At 41.0% G+C, this 15138-nt stretch overlaps 1 protein-coding gene across 2 annotated transcripts in view; it reads right to left on the minus strand.

Annotated features, from left to right (window-relative positions):
• The window catches only part of Cfap52 (cilia and flagella associated protein 52), a 34400-nt gene that overhangs the window by 16393 nt on the left and 2869 nt on the right, over positions 1–15138 (minus strand). Inside the window, exons 2-6 of one of the 2 annotated variants that reach the window (XM_048365856.1) lie at positions 10205–10404; positions 9418–9554; positions 7325–7453; positions 4812–4911; positions 3386–3502 (exon numbers count right to left, since the gene is read on the minus strand). In XM_048365856.1, coding sequence (XP_048221813.1) covers positions 3386–3502; positions 4812–4911; positions 7325–7453; positions 9418–9554; positions 10205–10404 — 683 coding nt within the window. The remainder of the gene's footprint in view (positions 1–3385; positions 3503–4811; positions 4912–7324; positions 7454–9417; positions 9555–10204; positions 10405–15138) is intronic. The other variant, XM_048365857.1, reaches the window with a different exon arrangement.

Genomic DNA, 15138 nt, shown 5'->3' on the forward strand with positions numbered 1-15138 from the left:
TATCAGATATGTCTTTTTGCAAATACTTTCTCCCATTCTGTAGTTTGACTTTCCATTCTTTTTGTCTAATTTCAATGAAATTAGGAATTTTTTTCTCATGGATTATGCCTTAGATGTTATATCTAAAATGTGATCAGTACCTGGAGGCCAGTGGCTCATGCCTGGAATCCTAGCTACCTGCAAGGCTGAGATTGAGAGGTTGTAGTTTGAGGCCAGCTCAGACAAAAAGATCTCAGGCCCTCATCTCAACCAACAGCTGGGTGCAATGAGGCATGCCTTGAATCCCAGCTTGAGATGGGGAGACTTGTAGTGCCAGGCCAACTTGAGCAAAAAACTTCACAAGATTCCATCTCAACAGAAAAAGCTGGGTGTGGTGTTGTATGACTGTCATCCTAGGAACAATGGGAATCATAAATAGGATGATTGTGGTCCAGGTTAGCACAGGTAAAAAGAGAGACTCTATTTCAAAAACAACAAAAGGGGAAAAAATAGAAGGTGACAGAGGCATAATGTAAATAGTAGAAAGTCTGCCTAGCAAGCTTGAAGACTAAGGTCAAAGCCAAGTACCAAAATAATGATAATGATGATGATGAAGAGATCATTAAACCTTGGGTCATCTAGATTTTTCTCGTGTTATCTTTTAGGGTTCTTATTTTAGGTTTGTGATTCCTTTTGTGTTAATTTTCATGAAGGATGTAAAGCCTAGATTTGGGGGGCTTCGTTTTGTTTTTGCATGTAGAGATTCGCTTGTTCCTGCATTATTTGATGAAAGACTGTCTTCACTGTGCCTTTGTGGGACTCTTGAAGTTAGTAGTGTAGTGTCAGTCCTCCAACTTTATTCTTAAGGTGGTGTTAACTATTCCAGATCTTTTACCTCTCTTTATAAACTTTACAGTTTATCAATACACTCAAAATAACTTGTTGGAATTCTGGTCACATTACATTGGATTTATGAATCCACACAAAAGCAATGACATCTTGACAAAATTGAGTCTTCCTGTAGATAAACGTGTACTATCTTTCCATGTTTTTTCTTTTATTTGACAGTACTGTGGTTTGAACTTAGGGCCTCACATTTGCTAGGGCTCTTCCACTGAGCTACTTCTCAAGCCCTTTTTTGCACAGGTTATTTGTGTGTGTGTGTGTGTGTGTGTGTGTGTGTGTGTGTGTGTGTGTCTGTGCTGGTACCAAGAAATGAACTCAGTACTCTTGCTCATTCTCACTCACCTTTCTTGCTCAAGGCTTGTACTCTTACCATTTGAATCACAACTCCATTCTGGAGTTTTGCTAGTTAGTTTGAGATGGAGTCGCTCAGATTTTTCTGCTCGGGCTGGCTTCCAACTCCAATCCTCTAGATTTAAGCTTCCCAAGTAGCTAGCATTCTAGGCATGAACCACCAATGTCTAGGTGTACTGGTTCTTTTTGAGCTACAGTTTAGATTCCCCCTGCCCTCCAGCACCCAGGCACACAGACAGATCACAGTCCTCCTATATAATGCTTCCTGTTGTAGCTGGGATGACAGATAAATGCCACCACACACCATTGAGATAGAATCTCATGGGCTTTATTTTTTTTGGCTTGGGAATGCCTAGAACCACTATTCTCCAGACCCAATAAGTATCTAGAATTATAGGCTTGAACTGCCACACCAGCTATCTATTCTTCTTTTATTTCTTTCACTAGAATTTTGTGGTTTCTTCATACAGATCTTGTATTCAAGCTAAAAGCATGAATATTAAATTATCATATGATTAGGAAAATTCTGACATTTCCCCAAGAGCACAGTGCTATATTTCAAAGTTTCTTGAGGATATCTGTTAAGGAAGGAGATAGAACCATCTGTTCTGTTATCCAATGTGAAGTAGACAGGATCAGAACTTAGCACAAACTTTCAAATTCAGAGTTTAGTAGAAACAGCTCCTGAGATTTTCTGGGGTGTTGGGAATAGTAGCACTTATTGTATAAAGTCATTGTTTGATGGTAAGCATTTTATTTTGGTTTAAATTCAACATTATTAACTGGATTTAAATGAGAGTTATTAGAAATTTTTCAAATATGAAGAGTTGACTATTTTTAGGTCTCATTATGACTTAGGTCTGTTGAGGCTAAAACACAAGATCTTATTATTACAGTAGAAACAAAGTATATGCACATATACATATACATGCATGTATATGTATATGTATGATCTATAAGACCATATATGTAGATATAGTCTTGTAGCTCAAAGGGCACACCTCTACTGGTCTGAGACCAATATAGATCCAAATCCTAAAGCAATGGCTCTTGTCCTTTGAAGAGGTAAAAGCAGGTAAAGTGCTGAGTCTGTGTCTAAGGATACCCAGCAATGGTATTGCCTGGGAAATAGCCAGAGATGCCAGCTTGGGGAAGTAGCCAGAACCCTTTGCAAAGGCAGATGTAGCCTTGGGAACATCACTCATTTGTGGCACTTTTTTTCCCCAGGGTGTGTGTGTGTGTGTGTGTGTGTGTGTGTGTGTGTGGTGTGTGTGTGTGTGCATGCGCGTACACACACATGCCAGTCCTGGAGATGGAACTCAGGGCTTGGGTGAATGCTTGCTGTCCTTTTGTACTAAAGGCTAGTGTTCTGCCACTTGAACCTCAACTCCACTTCTGGCTTTTTTTTTTTTTTGTCAGTTGTGGAGCTTGAACTCTGGTCCTGGGTACTGTCCCTGAGCTCTTCAGCTCAAGGCCACTTCTAGTTTTCTGGTGGTTAACTGGAGATAAGAGTTTCACAGATTTTCCTGCCCAGACTGGCTTCAAACTGTGTTCCTCAAATCTCAGCCTCCTGAGTAGATAGGATGACAGGATGAGCCACTGACACCTACCTGGCTTCTACACTCTTTTTTGGTTGTTGTTTTTTTATGCCAGTATTGGGGTAGTTTTGCCTGGCTTTTTTTTACTCAAGGAATATTCTCTATCATTTGAGCTACCATTCCATTTCTAGCTTTTTGCTGGTTAGAGATAAGAGTCTCACAACTCAGCTTCCTTGGCTGGCTTTTAAAGTTCAGGCCTCAGATCTCAGCTTCCTGAGTAGCTAGGATTACAGATATGAGCCATAGTACTCAGTGTCTCTACTTTTTCTTTTTTTTTTTTTTTTTTTTGCCAGTCCTGGGCCTTGGACTCAGGGCCTGAGCACTCTCCCTGGCTTCTTTTTGCTCAAGGATAGCACTCTGCCACTTGAACCACAGCACCACTTCTGGCTGTTTTCTATATATGTGGTTCTGGGGAATTGAACCCAGGGCTTCATGTGTATGAGGCAAGCACTCTTGCCACTAGGCCATATTTCCAGCCCCTCTACTTTTTCTTAATGAAAAGTCTGTGCTGCTGGTGGAGGGCAGAGGATATTCTGAGGGTCTCCACTTACCAAACTGTACTTGTCCTTCTTAGGCCCAGTGTCTGCCAGCAGTTTGGTCTTGGGATTCATTTTTAGAACATCTCCAGTTGTAGTGCCAACGTAGAAAAAGCTGTCATCATCTGCCATCTGGGAAGAAAGAAACAGAAACCTGATCAGAGAGAGGATAAGAGTCCTTTGAATCCCTGTGAGGACTAACAAAGATGCTCATAGCTAGGTCTCCCCAGTCTCAAAGACAGTAACAAACAGCTCTGAAGGAGCAGTATCTGGGCCAAATATAAACCTGGAAGAAATACTAGTTTCCAATTGACATGTGTATCTCACTTGACATCTATTTAGGTCTGATAATGGCATGCACAACCTACCTAGTGCCCACCCAAGACACCTAGTGCTCCTAGGATGAAGGTGTGCTCCTTCAAAGAGGCTATAGTCGGGGCTGGGGATATGGCCTAGAGGCAAGAGTGCCTGCCTCATATACATGAGGCCCTGGGTTCGATTCCCCAGCACCACATATACAGAAAATGGCCAGAAGTGGCGCTGTGTCTCAAGTGGCAGAGTGCTAGCCTTGAGCAAAAAAGAAGCCAGGGACAGTGCTCAGGCCCTGAGTCCAAGCCCCAAGACTGGCCAAAAACAAAACAAAACAAAAAAAACAAAGAGGCTATAGTCAAGTGCTGGTAGCTCATGCCCATAATCCTAGCTACTCAGGAGGCCTAGATCTGAGGATCATGGTTTGAAGCCAGCCTGGGAAGGAAAGTCTGTAAGACTCTTATCTCCAATTAACCTCCAAAAGGAAGTAGAGCTGTGGTTCAAGTGTTAGCCTTGAGCAAAAACGTTCAGGGACAGTGCCCAAGCCTTGAGTTCAAGTCCCAGAACTAGTGTGCACACATTGTGCATGCGTGTGCACACACACACACATACACACACACACACACACAAAGAGGCTATAATTTGCTTCACTTCATAGTTCCCAAAGTCTATATTCATAAAAAGACTATGAGTTAAATAAGAGGAATAAATCCATGGAGAATGGAGTTATACGTATGAACATACAAGTCCACATTAAAAACATTAACCATTTCTCTTTGTGAGAGGGAGAGACCACATTTCAACAGTGAATTTTACTATCAGAACCTTATTTCTGGTAGTATAATCAACATTGGTGACATAGAGATGTATCATGGTGTCTGAATGCCACCTGTCTATACCACTTCCCTCTGGGTGAGGCAGGGTTTGGGTGTCTGGTGACAAGTTCAGGTCCCAGTTGATATAGGACCTGAAGCAGCTTCTCCTCCACCCCGAAGAGAATCTGAGAAATAAAGTCCGTGCCATCTGGATCTTGTCGTCCACATTCCATATACCCACACATGCATGCCCTCCCCCATCAGAACTGTTAACATACCTAATAGTTACTTCACATGATACTTAAAGGGACACTTACGGAAATACTCATCACTATTCTTTTCATCTGTCCTGTCTGGCACTCTGTTGGCCGGATTTTTCTATTTGGGAGATCCAGTTCCCACACTCGAATTGTCCCACTATAAGGAAAAATCACAATTAAGTGGATATTTATTTAATGATCACTTTATCACTTAATTACTTCATCAAGGAGAAGTTAGAAGAAAAAGAACCAATTTTCAAAGGGTATTTTTATGGCCTATTGTTCTATTTAGGATCTTTCACCAAATCTGCATGACAACCATAAGGCAGGTTTGTATGATCCTTATTCTCCTAATGAGATGATGCAAAGCAGGAATTCACACTCAGCTGTCTACCTTGAGGTGTGTACTCTGCACATAGAACCAAGAAGAAACATATAGAATCAAGGAAACAAATGCAGAGCAAACCAAGATTCATTAACTTTCATTCTTGTCCACCTACTTTCTGGCAAGTACAGACTATATCTATACATTTAATGTATATTTTTGATAGATGTTAACATTGTGAGAGGTCTAAGTCCAGGTGCTAAACATATACATTACCACATATACTTCTCTTTTGGTGGTAAGAGTGCTTAGAATCTAGTATTTACTGTTTTATATATTATATATTGTATATATGGCACATACATCAACTGTAGTCATCACGAGATATACAATCTGATACAGCAACTGTAGTCATCATGAGATATACAATCTGAGTGTCCATCAGTAGATAAATAAAGAAAATGTAGCATAGCTGCTGCTAGTGTCTCAGGCCTGTAAGCCTACCTGCTCAGGAATCTGAGGACTGAGGATCAAGGTTTGAAGCCAGCCCAGGCAGCAAAGTTCATGAGACTCCTATCTCCAATTAACTACCAAAAAGAGCTCCAGCCTTAAGTAAAAAAAGCTAAAGGACAGCACCCAGGCCTTGATCAAGCTCTAGTATCAGCACACACAGACATACACCATACACACACATACACACGCACACACGGGAGATATGTGTGTGTGTGTGTGTGCAAAAGAATATTCTTCAGCTTTAAGAAGGAAGGAAATCCTGTCATTGGTGACCACATGGATGAACATGGAGGAGTAGGCTAAGTAGAAGACAAGCCTGGTATGGAAATACAAACACTGAATGATCTCATTCTTGTGGAATCTGAAGGGCCACACTTACAGGAACAGAGTTCCTGAAGCCTGGGTGGGAGGGGGAAGTAAGGGAAGCTTGTTAGGAGGAAAAAGTTAAGGTACTGAGTTGTGTGGAAAACTTTTCAAGGGAAGTATCTTGTCAGAGAGTCTTGTTTTAAAGGAAGGAGAAAGGAGACTCAGCAGTTCAAAGTTAAATGAAGTACCTCACACAGGACAAAATGTCTGGTTGGTAATTGTATAAAAATATCAAGATAAACATTACCAGGATTTCAGCTAATTCTTGCCAGGTGCTGGTGGCTTATACCTGTAATCCTAGCTACTCAGAAGGCTGAAATCTAAGGATTTCTGTTCAAAGCCAACCCTGGAAGAAAAGTCCATGAGATTTTTATCTCTAATTAACCATATGGTAGAGCACCAGTTTTAAGCGGACTAAAGCCAAGAAAGAGTGAGAGGCTCTGGATTCAAGCCCTAGTACTAGCACCAAAAAAAAGTATGTGACCTTATATTTTCAAAGCTGTCATATTTGAACCTGTATGTAATATAAAACAAAGATTTTTTTTGGTCTTTTATGTGTGTGTAACCTTCTCCTCAAACTCCAAACAGGGCTCTAATTGACAGTCTGTATGTTTATTTATTCTGTTAGATATAGGCCTCTGTTCTGAGGTTCAGCTTGATCACCATGAGCTGGTTGAAGCTGACCCTGCCAGAAATCATGTCATATGGTTAATCATTTAAATATTTGAATTTCTGGGCTGGGAATATGGCCTAGTGGTAAGAGTGCTTGCCTTGTATACATGAAGCCCTGGGTTCGATTCCTCAGCACAACATATATAGAAAAGGCCAGAAGTGGCACTGTGGCTCAAGTGGCAGAGTGCTAGCCTTGAGCAAAAAGAAGCCAGGGACAGTGCTCAGGCCCTGAGTTCAAGCTCCAAAAAAAATGACTAATATATATATATATATATATATATATATATATATATATATATTTGAATTTCCTGGCACAGTTGATTTGTAAAATGGCATTTCATGACCTAAGTCAAGAGCAGGTGGTGAGAAATTCCAAGCCGTCAGTGAATCTGTGCAAACCATACAAATACCTTAGGAGCCCAGACTGGGACTCACATGTTTTCAGTAACAAAAAAGGAATCTGAGTTCAGTAGATCTTTGCAGAATCTTTTCAGTAGGGCTCACAACATTTTCCGAGAACCTTATTGAACAATGCCTAAATGTTTGAATGACTACAAACATTATGAAAATGGTGATGTAAATAAAGTATTGGTCCAGGACTACAGGTATGTGTCCCCAAACTGGTATAACTGTGTTTTCTGGACAGGCAAACAGCTAGATCGTCCATGACTTCTGACTGACAACTGGAACGTACTTTCCAGCAGTAACGAACATTTCATCTCGGCACCTGGAGAAGATCATGGTGGTGGCATTTCCAACGTTGAGGCCAGCTGCCGGGCTGCCACAGATGGCATCTTTCTTGGCTATGCTCCATACCACTACACTGCCAAGACAAGAAGAAAACAAAACAAGGAAATTCAGGCTTTCAAAATAATCAACAACTATATCAGTGGCTCCAGAAGAAAAGAACAACACAAAACGAGCTACTAACAAGGGAACAAAAATTATACTGGTGCACCTCCTACGTCCATCTCTTCAAGCATACTGGTATTGGAAGTCAAATGTTTTTTGTTTGTTTGTTTTTAAGCTTTGAAGGGAAACAATTAAGAGGTTAGACATCAGTGAGCCTGTCAGTCAAATCTGCTGCTAAAATAAAGATGATTATAATGTGTAAACATGAAAGTTTAACATCCATTTGTCTCTTGTAAGAGTTTTCCTTGATTAAGTGCTCAAGGAGGGGAGAAGAGACTGAGGGAGAGGCACAAAAATCCAACCTATGAGGGAGGAGGTAACAAACAGTACAAGAAATGTATCCAATGCCTAATGTATGAAATTGTAACCTCTCTGTACATCACTTTGACAATAAATAAGAAAAAATAAAACCAGCCTACAGGCCTGGATAAGTAAGAGTCAGAGTGACAGTCAAGCAAGTAAGCTAAGCCCTGAGTATGAGGCCCTGAGTTCAAACCCTGGTACTAACAAAAACTAATGGCACGGGCTGGGAGTATGGCCTAGTGGCAAGAGTGCTTGCCTCCTACACATGAAGCTCTCAGTTCGATTCCCCAGCACCACATATATGGAAAACGGCCAGAGGGGGCGCTGTGGCTCAAGTGGCAGAGTGCTAGCCTTGAGCAAGAAGAGGCTAGGGACAGTGCTCAGGCCCTGAGTCCAAGGCCCAGGACTGGCCAAAAAACACAAAAACAAAAACAAAAACAAAAACTAATGGCAATAATTTAAAAATTCTACACAAACTTCAGGTACTATTTTTTTCTTCAATAGAATGTGTTTTCTTAATATCTATATTAGAAATATATACTTCACTGTAGTGTTGGATTTTTTTTTCCTAATGTAGTCCTTTTGTTTAGTCATTTTGAGGCAAGGTCTCACTAGTTCACAATCCATTCTAAGTGCTGAGAGTACAACCATGCACAATCACACCTACCTATAATTTGGGAGTTTTATTTGTTTGTTTTGGGCAGGGAGGAGATGTGGGTACCAGGTCTTGAATTCAGAGCTTCTCTTAATCTGCTTTTTCATTCAAAGCTAGTACTTACTCTATTACTTGAGTCAGCCTCCAGTCTAGCTTTTCTTTGCTAGTTTTTAGAGATAAGTGTCTTGTGGACTTTTCTGATTAGGCTGGCTTTGAACTGTTATTCTCAGAAATTAGCCTGTCTCCAAAGCAGCTAAGATTCTAGGTGTGAGCTAATGGCAACTAGCTTCTATAATGTGTTCCATATACTTTGCTTTCAATTCATTTGTTTGTGTTCTCAGCTTACCAATCTTGAGTCCCTCAAGGTCAACATTTATGTCTTGACAAGGCAAGTTTAAAAATGTCACTTGTGGAATTAAACTGCCAAGGTATGTCACCAAGCTCTGTCACCAGCTGGTGACTTGAGCTCCTCAATCACCTTTAGATATCAACCTCTTCCTCCTAAAGGAGTGGCTGTGTGGCTTAAAGGACATGACCTGTGTGTGATCATGCTCTGATCATTGTTGTCCCACAGCAAGTGCTCTAGAAACACAGCCGTTGTCCTTGAGAATAACCATCATTGGCTTCATCAGCATGTCTTTCTTTTAAAACGACGGTTCTCAAATTTAGCTATAGGTGAGAATCACCTGGGAAACTTTTATAAGTCCTAGAGTCCAAGCCAATCAAATCAGACACAGCAGTGGCTCTAGGCATCAGTAAGAGCAGAGAGATTACCAAGCTGACACTTATTTGTGGTACTTTTCTCATAAGCACTTCATATACGGCACACTCAAATAGGTCCAGGCAAATAGAGGACATTAGAGAGGACAGGATAGCTGACACTTCTTGAAATACACTAAATAAGTTTAGTTCCATACCTTCCGTCATCTGGGCCTCCGAGTGATACTAAGTACAGCTCATTGGGTGAAAAGGCGAGAGCTTCGATTTTGCCTTTGTGAAGGGACAGCCGAGCCATCAGCTCCTTCTTTTTATAATCCCACAGGATAATATCTGCCTGGGAACAAGACTATACTGTCAGACAAGGTGCTGGTGGCGTACATCTATAATCCTAGCTACTCAGGAGGCTGGAATCTAAGGATCCAAGACAACCCAGGAAGAAAAGTCCCTAAGACTCTTGTCTCCAATTTATCAGGGAAAAAAAAAAAAGCCAGAAATGGAGCTGTGGCTCGAGTAATACAGCACTATCCTTGAGCAATAAAAGCTCAGAACAGCATGTAGGCCCTGAGTTCAAGTCTCAGTACTGGCACATGCACATGTGTGCATGTATGCATGCACACACACATGTGCACACACACAGAATACATGTTCAGATGGCTGATAAACTTTCATATAATCAGAATACTAGCTCCAAAATAGTAGCTCCCCCTATATATTATAAACATGACAAACAGCAACAAAATAGAAGCAGTTTCAAATAGGGTCTTTTATTCTTAGATATTACCAGTCCAAAGCTGCAATATAGTATTAAAAAATTAGCTGATTCCTCACCAGCAGCCTGTAGAATGGAAATAACTTAGAAATCAAAGAAGGGGATGGCAGTGGTAAAAGCACAATAGCCTCCAAGCTAGGGACTTGGGGTGCCACTGGTCTCCTGGGAAGGCATCTGAAAAGAAATTTATAATGAACTATGTTCACTCCATTTACCTTGAAGCCCATGAAAGTGACTTGTCCAGAAGCAATGTAATCTCCACTCTTGGAGATGGTCACACAAGAAACGTTGTTGCCATGGCCATGGAGGAATTTCTGCTCATTGGTATTAATGGCCTGGATGAGGACAGTGCAGCCCAGAGGGTAAATCAGATGCTCCTGGTCAGGATGGCATTTGAGACCTACGGGAACATGTCCTAAAAGAGAGATTTTAAAAAGTCATAAACCAGGCTCTGGTGACTCATGGCCTGTAATCCTAGCTACTCAGAATTTCTGGCCTAGATCTGCGGATCACAGTTCAAAGCCACCCTGGGACGGGAAAGTCCATGAGATTCTTGTCTCTGATAAACTACTCCTCAGAAACGCCAGAAGTAGACTTGTGGCTCAAGTGGTAGCAGTGCCAGACTTAAGCAAAAAAGCTAAGTTCCAGGCTCTAAGTTCAAGTTACACACACCCATGCCCCCCCCACCTGAAATAAATTCAATTAAAATAAATATGGAGTAACAGATAATTTTAGTTTTTATTCCCTGGACAAGAAGGCAGGCACTGTACATCATTTGTCCAGCTTGGATGTGTATTACTCCCCAAGGGATCTTGGTCAAATACAGATTCTGATCTGAGGTCTGGGGTGGTGTTCAGATTCTGTGCCTCCCACAAGCCCCTGAGGGATGCTGATGCTGGTTCAGGAAGCTCTATTTGGACAGGAAAGTTCCAAGGGCCAATCTTCCTAATCCTAAAAAATGTGAGAGCTTTAGAATGGGCAGCTTGTTTGGGAGACAGAAAGGCAGAGAAGGAGACGGAGCCCATCTGCAGCCCTATGGTCATTCTGTGAACACAAAACTTTGGCTTGTCACTTAGCACAATCTCCTACAGGCTCACTCTTCTTTTTATTGTTGTCGCTGCTTTGTTTTGCTTTTCATTATTATTTTGTGCTGGTACTGGGGCTTGTACTCAGGACTTTCTGTTCTCCTTTGGCTTTTTCTTCTCAAGCCTAGTGCTCTACCACTTGTGCCACACCTCCATTTCTGGGTTTGTTTGTTTATTTTTCTTTGCTGGTTAATTGGAGGTAAGAACCTCATAGACTTTCTGCCTTGGCAAGCTTTGAACTAGGATCCTCAGATCCTAGCCTTCCGAGTAGCTACCCTTCTGTTTTTAAGGCTGAACACTATTACTCTTATGTGTGTGGTGTGTGCCTGTGTCCTGTGTGTGTGTGTGTGTGTGTGAGAGAGAGAGAGAGAGAGGAGAGAGAGTGAGAGAGAGAAAGGGAGAGGGAGAGGGAAAGAGAGAGAGCCATTTTCTTTATCCATTTCTTTGATTATGAATACTTAGGCTGTTTCTATATTTTGGCTATTGTGAATGACACTGTGATGAATATGAGAGTGTAATCAGTTTCTCTTCAAGGTTCTGAATTCATTTCCTTTGTGTTTATATGCATAAATGGTGTTTCTGGATCATATAGGGGTTGTTTTTACTTTTTTTCATTGTTTTCTATAATGCTTTCTATAATGGCTATAACAACTTATTCCCACCAACAGCAGGAATTCTAATCACATCACATTTCCTCATTCTCATCAATAACTTGCTATCTTTTGTCTGTTTGGTGATAGTCATTCTAACAGATGGAAGGTGATAATTCATTGTGGTTTTGATTTGCATTTATCTAATGATCAGCGGTGTTGTGCACTTTTTTAAGTATATATATTATATATATGCTAGCCATTTGTATATCTTTTTCAGAAATATCTTTTCAGAGTCCTTAGTTCTTCACCCCCTCTTCCTCTTCCTTTTCCTCCTCCCTTTGCCAGTCCTGAGGCTTGAACTCAAGGCCTGGGTGCTATCCTTGAAGTTATTGCTCAAGGCTGGTACTCTACCACTTGAGCCACAGCCCCACATTCAGCTTTTTTTTCCTTTGGTCAGTCATGGGGCTTGAACTCCAGGCTTGGGCTCTGTCTCTGAGCTCTTTTGTTCAAGGCTACCACTCTACCACTTTGAGCCACAGAACCACTTCTGGTTTTCTGGTGGTTAATTGGAATTAAGAGTCTCATGGACTTAACTGCCCCAGCTACCTTCAAACCACAACCTTCAGATCTCAGCCTCCTGAGTAGCTAGGATTATAGTCTTGTGCCACTGGTGCCTGGCCACATTCAGCTTTTTTGGTAGTTAATTGGAGATAAGAGTCTTGTCAACTTTCCTTCCCGGGGTGGCTTCAAACTAGGAGAGTTGAACTTCCTGAATAGCTACAGGCATGAACCACTAGCACCCAACATCCTTAGCCTATTTTTAAATGACCCTTTAGAAAATGAGACCAAGGAAATGAACCAGGACAGGAAGACAATACTGCATAATCTCCCTCCTGAAGGAACTAAAAATGTCCCATACTCATAGAAGCAGAGCAGAATGGTGATCGTCAGAGTGCAGATGAGGAAAATCAGCGATGCTGGTGAGGGATAACAAAGGTTAGCTACCCAAGATGCTAAGTCCTGGACACCTACTATACAGATGAGGCACAATTAATAATACTGCATTATATACTAGGTAAGAGAATTGACCTTTGGCATTCCTATCACACATACAAAAGCAATAGTAACTTTGCAAGGCAGATGTGTTCGTTCATTATATTGATGGTGTAAGTAATTTCACAATGTATACAAAATATCAAGTTGTATATTTTAAGTTTGTACACTTTCTATGGCACTAAAGGCTCAAGCCTTTTGAACTCAGGGCCTTATGCTAAACTAGCAGGACCAATAACTCCACTTGAGCCACACTTTCTGCTCCTTTTAGTTATTTTTGGATAGGGTCTATCCTAGAGCTAGCATCAGACCACAATCCTCCTACCTGAGTCTTCCATGTAGTAGGACTTGTGGGTGTGCCACTGCCTGTAGCTTGTTAGTTTAGGAGTCTCATTAACTTTTTGCCTGAATTGATCTTAAACCACAATCCTCCTGATTTCTGCCTCCTCTATAGCTAGTATTACAGTTATGTGTCACCATGCCTGGATTCTATAATCTTTTATCAAGTATATGTCAATATGATTCAAACCAAATTTTTCTTTGGCACTTTTGGGAGCTTGCACTTCTCAGCAGTTGTTCTTCCTCTGAGACCCTACTCCAGACCTTCTTCCCACTGGTTATTTTGAGACAGGGTCTTTACTTTTTGCCTAGGCCCATGCCTGGATTACTATCCTATTTACACTTTCCAATGTAGCTGTGACAGCAGACATGCACCACTGTGTTCATCTTCTTCCACTGAGACAGAGCTTCACAGATTTTCATTGCCAGGGCTGGCCTGGAACTCCAATCCTCCCGATCTTAGCCTCCTGTATAGTTGGGATGATGGGTCTATACCAGCATGTCCAGCAATTGGCTGAGAGAGGATCTTGTGAACTTTATTTTTGCCTGGACTGGTCTTGAGCTATGATCTTCCTGATGTGAGCCTCCCAAGCAGCTAGGATTATAAGTGTGAGGCACTGTGCTCAGTCTGGATGGGAATTTTTAATTCTGTGGTAGTTCTAAATGACCACTGGGTGCCCTGGAGGAGATTGGGAGCAGTCACAATGGGATCTCATTCCTTATGTCCATCCTCCAAATGTGTGCCAAGAATCACCACAACAATGACAAAACTTTGCAATGTTTAAACATGAAATAACTATTAGCTATAGTTACTCATCTTAGATTAGAAAAATTGTGGTTACTCTTCATGTTTACTTTACAATTATAAACTTTAGAGCCAGATTGGCTACTTTAAACAGTAATTATTGTATTTTTAGTGATATGGCATTAATCATACAACATAATTTAAGGAACAATAACTTCGTAACAATATATTATGCCTCCATTCTGAAAACAAGAAATATTTATCACCGAAGTACTCTTTTATGATTCCCTAACAACATATCCGACTTTTCTTCATGCAGATCTTACACACTTCTTGCTATATTTATAACTGGGTATTTTAAGTGTATTTTGCTATTTCTTTTTCTATGAAAACAGCCAACACCCACAGAGTAAGTACAGTGTGATATTTTGATATACATGTAGTGATCAGATTAGTGTAACATTAGACATGTATCATTTCTTTATACAGTCAAAAGCCTGGCATAGTGAGTTATACCTGTAATACTAGCTACTCAGGAGGTAGAGCTCAGAAGGATCATGGTTTGAGGTCACTCCAGGAGAAAAGTTCATAAGACTCCACTACCTGAATGGAAACATCTGGGTGCAATGGCTTATGCCTGTCATCTCAACTATGGTTGGAAGCATAAATAGGAGGAGAGTAGTCCAGGCTGCCCCAAGGAAAGAAGTGAGACCCAGTTTCAAAAATAACCAAAGCAGAAAAGGGCTGGGGGTCATAGCTCAAGTAGTAGAGTGCTTACCTAGCAAGCACAAGACTCTGAGTTCAAACTCTGGTACAATCAAAATAAAATTCACTGTTGTTGTCAACCATAGATAAGCTATACAATCTAAGCTGTAGAGCATTAAAAGCTACTCCTCCTATTTTGGCACACTCCTGTATCTGTTAAGCATTCTCCATTCCTTTCTTCTCCATACCCTTCAAGGGTGTGAAGGAGAAAGACCAAAAGTTGATCCCCAAAGGTCAACTTTTCTCTTCCACATGTGAGAAAACATGCCTTTGGGGTGTGTGTGTGTGTGTGTGTGTGTGTGTGTGTGTGTGTGTGTGTGTGTGTGTGCTAACTTGTTTCACTTCACATAATGTTCCCCAGTATTCTGATTTCTCCCATATTTCATTCCCTCTGGAAATGTCTTGGACATTATGTGAGTTTGATAGCCGAACACACACTTTTATTCAAATGACTGAATGCAGTTATTGAAGAAATGCTTCCTTTCATTGTAATTGTGGGATTTTCTTTTTAAGAAGTAACTGCTTACAAGACTAAAGTGTATGGCTCTTAGAAAAACCTACTCTTACTA

The sequence above is a fragment of the Perognathus longimembris genome, chromosome 17, assembly GCF_023159225.1.
Source record: "Perognathus longimembris pacificus isolate PPM17 chromosome 17, ASM2315922v1, whole genome shotgun sequence".
NCBI lineage: Eukaryota > Metazoa > Chordata > Mammalia > Rodentia > Heteromyidae > Perognathus > Perognathus longimembris.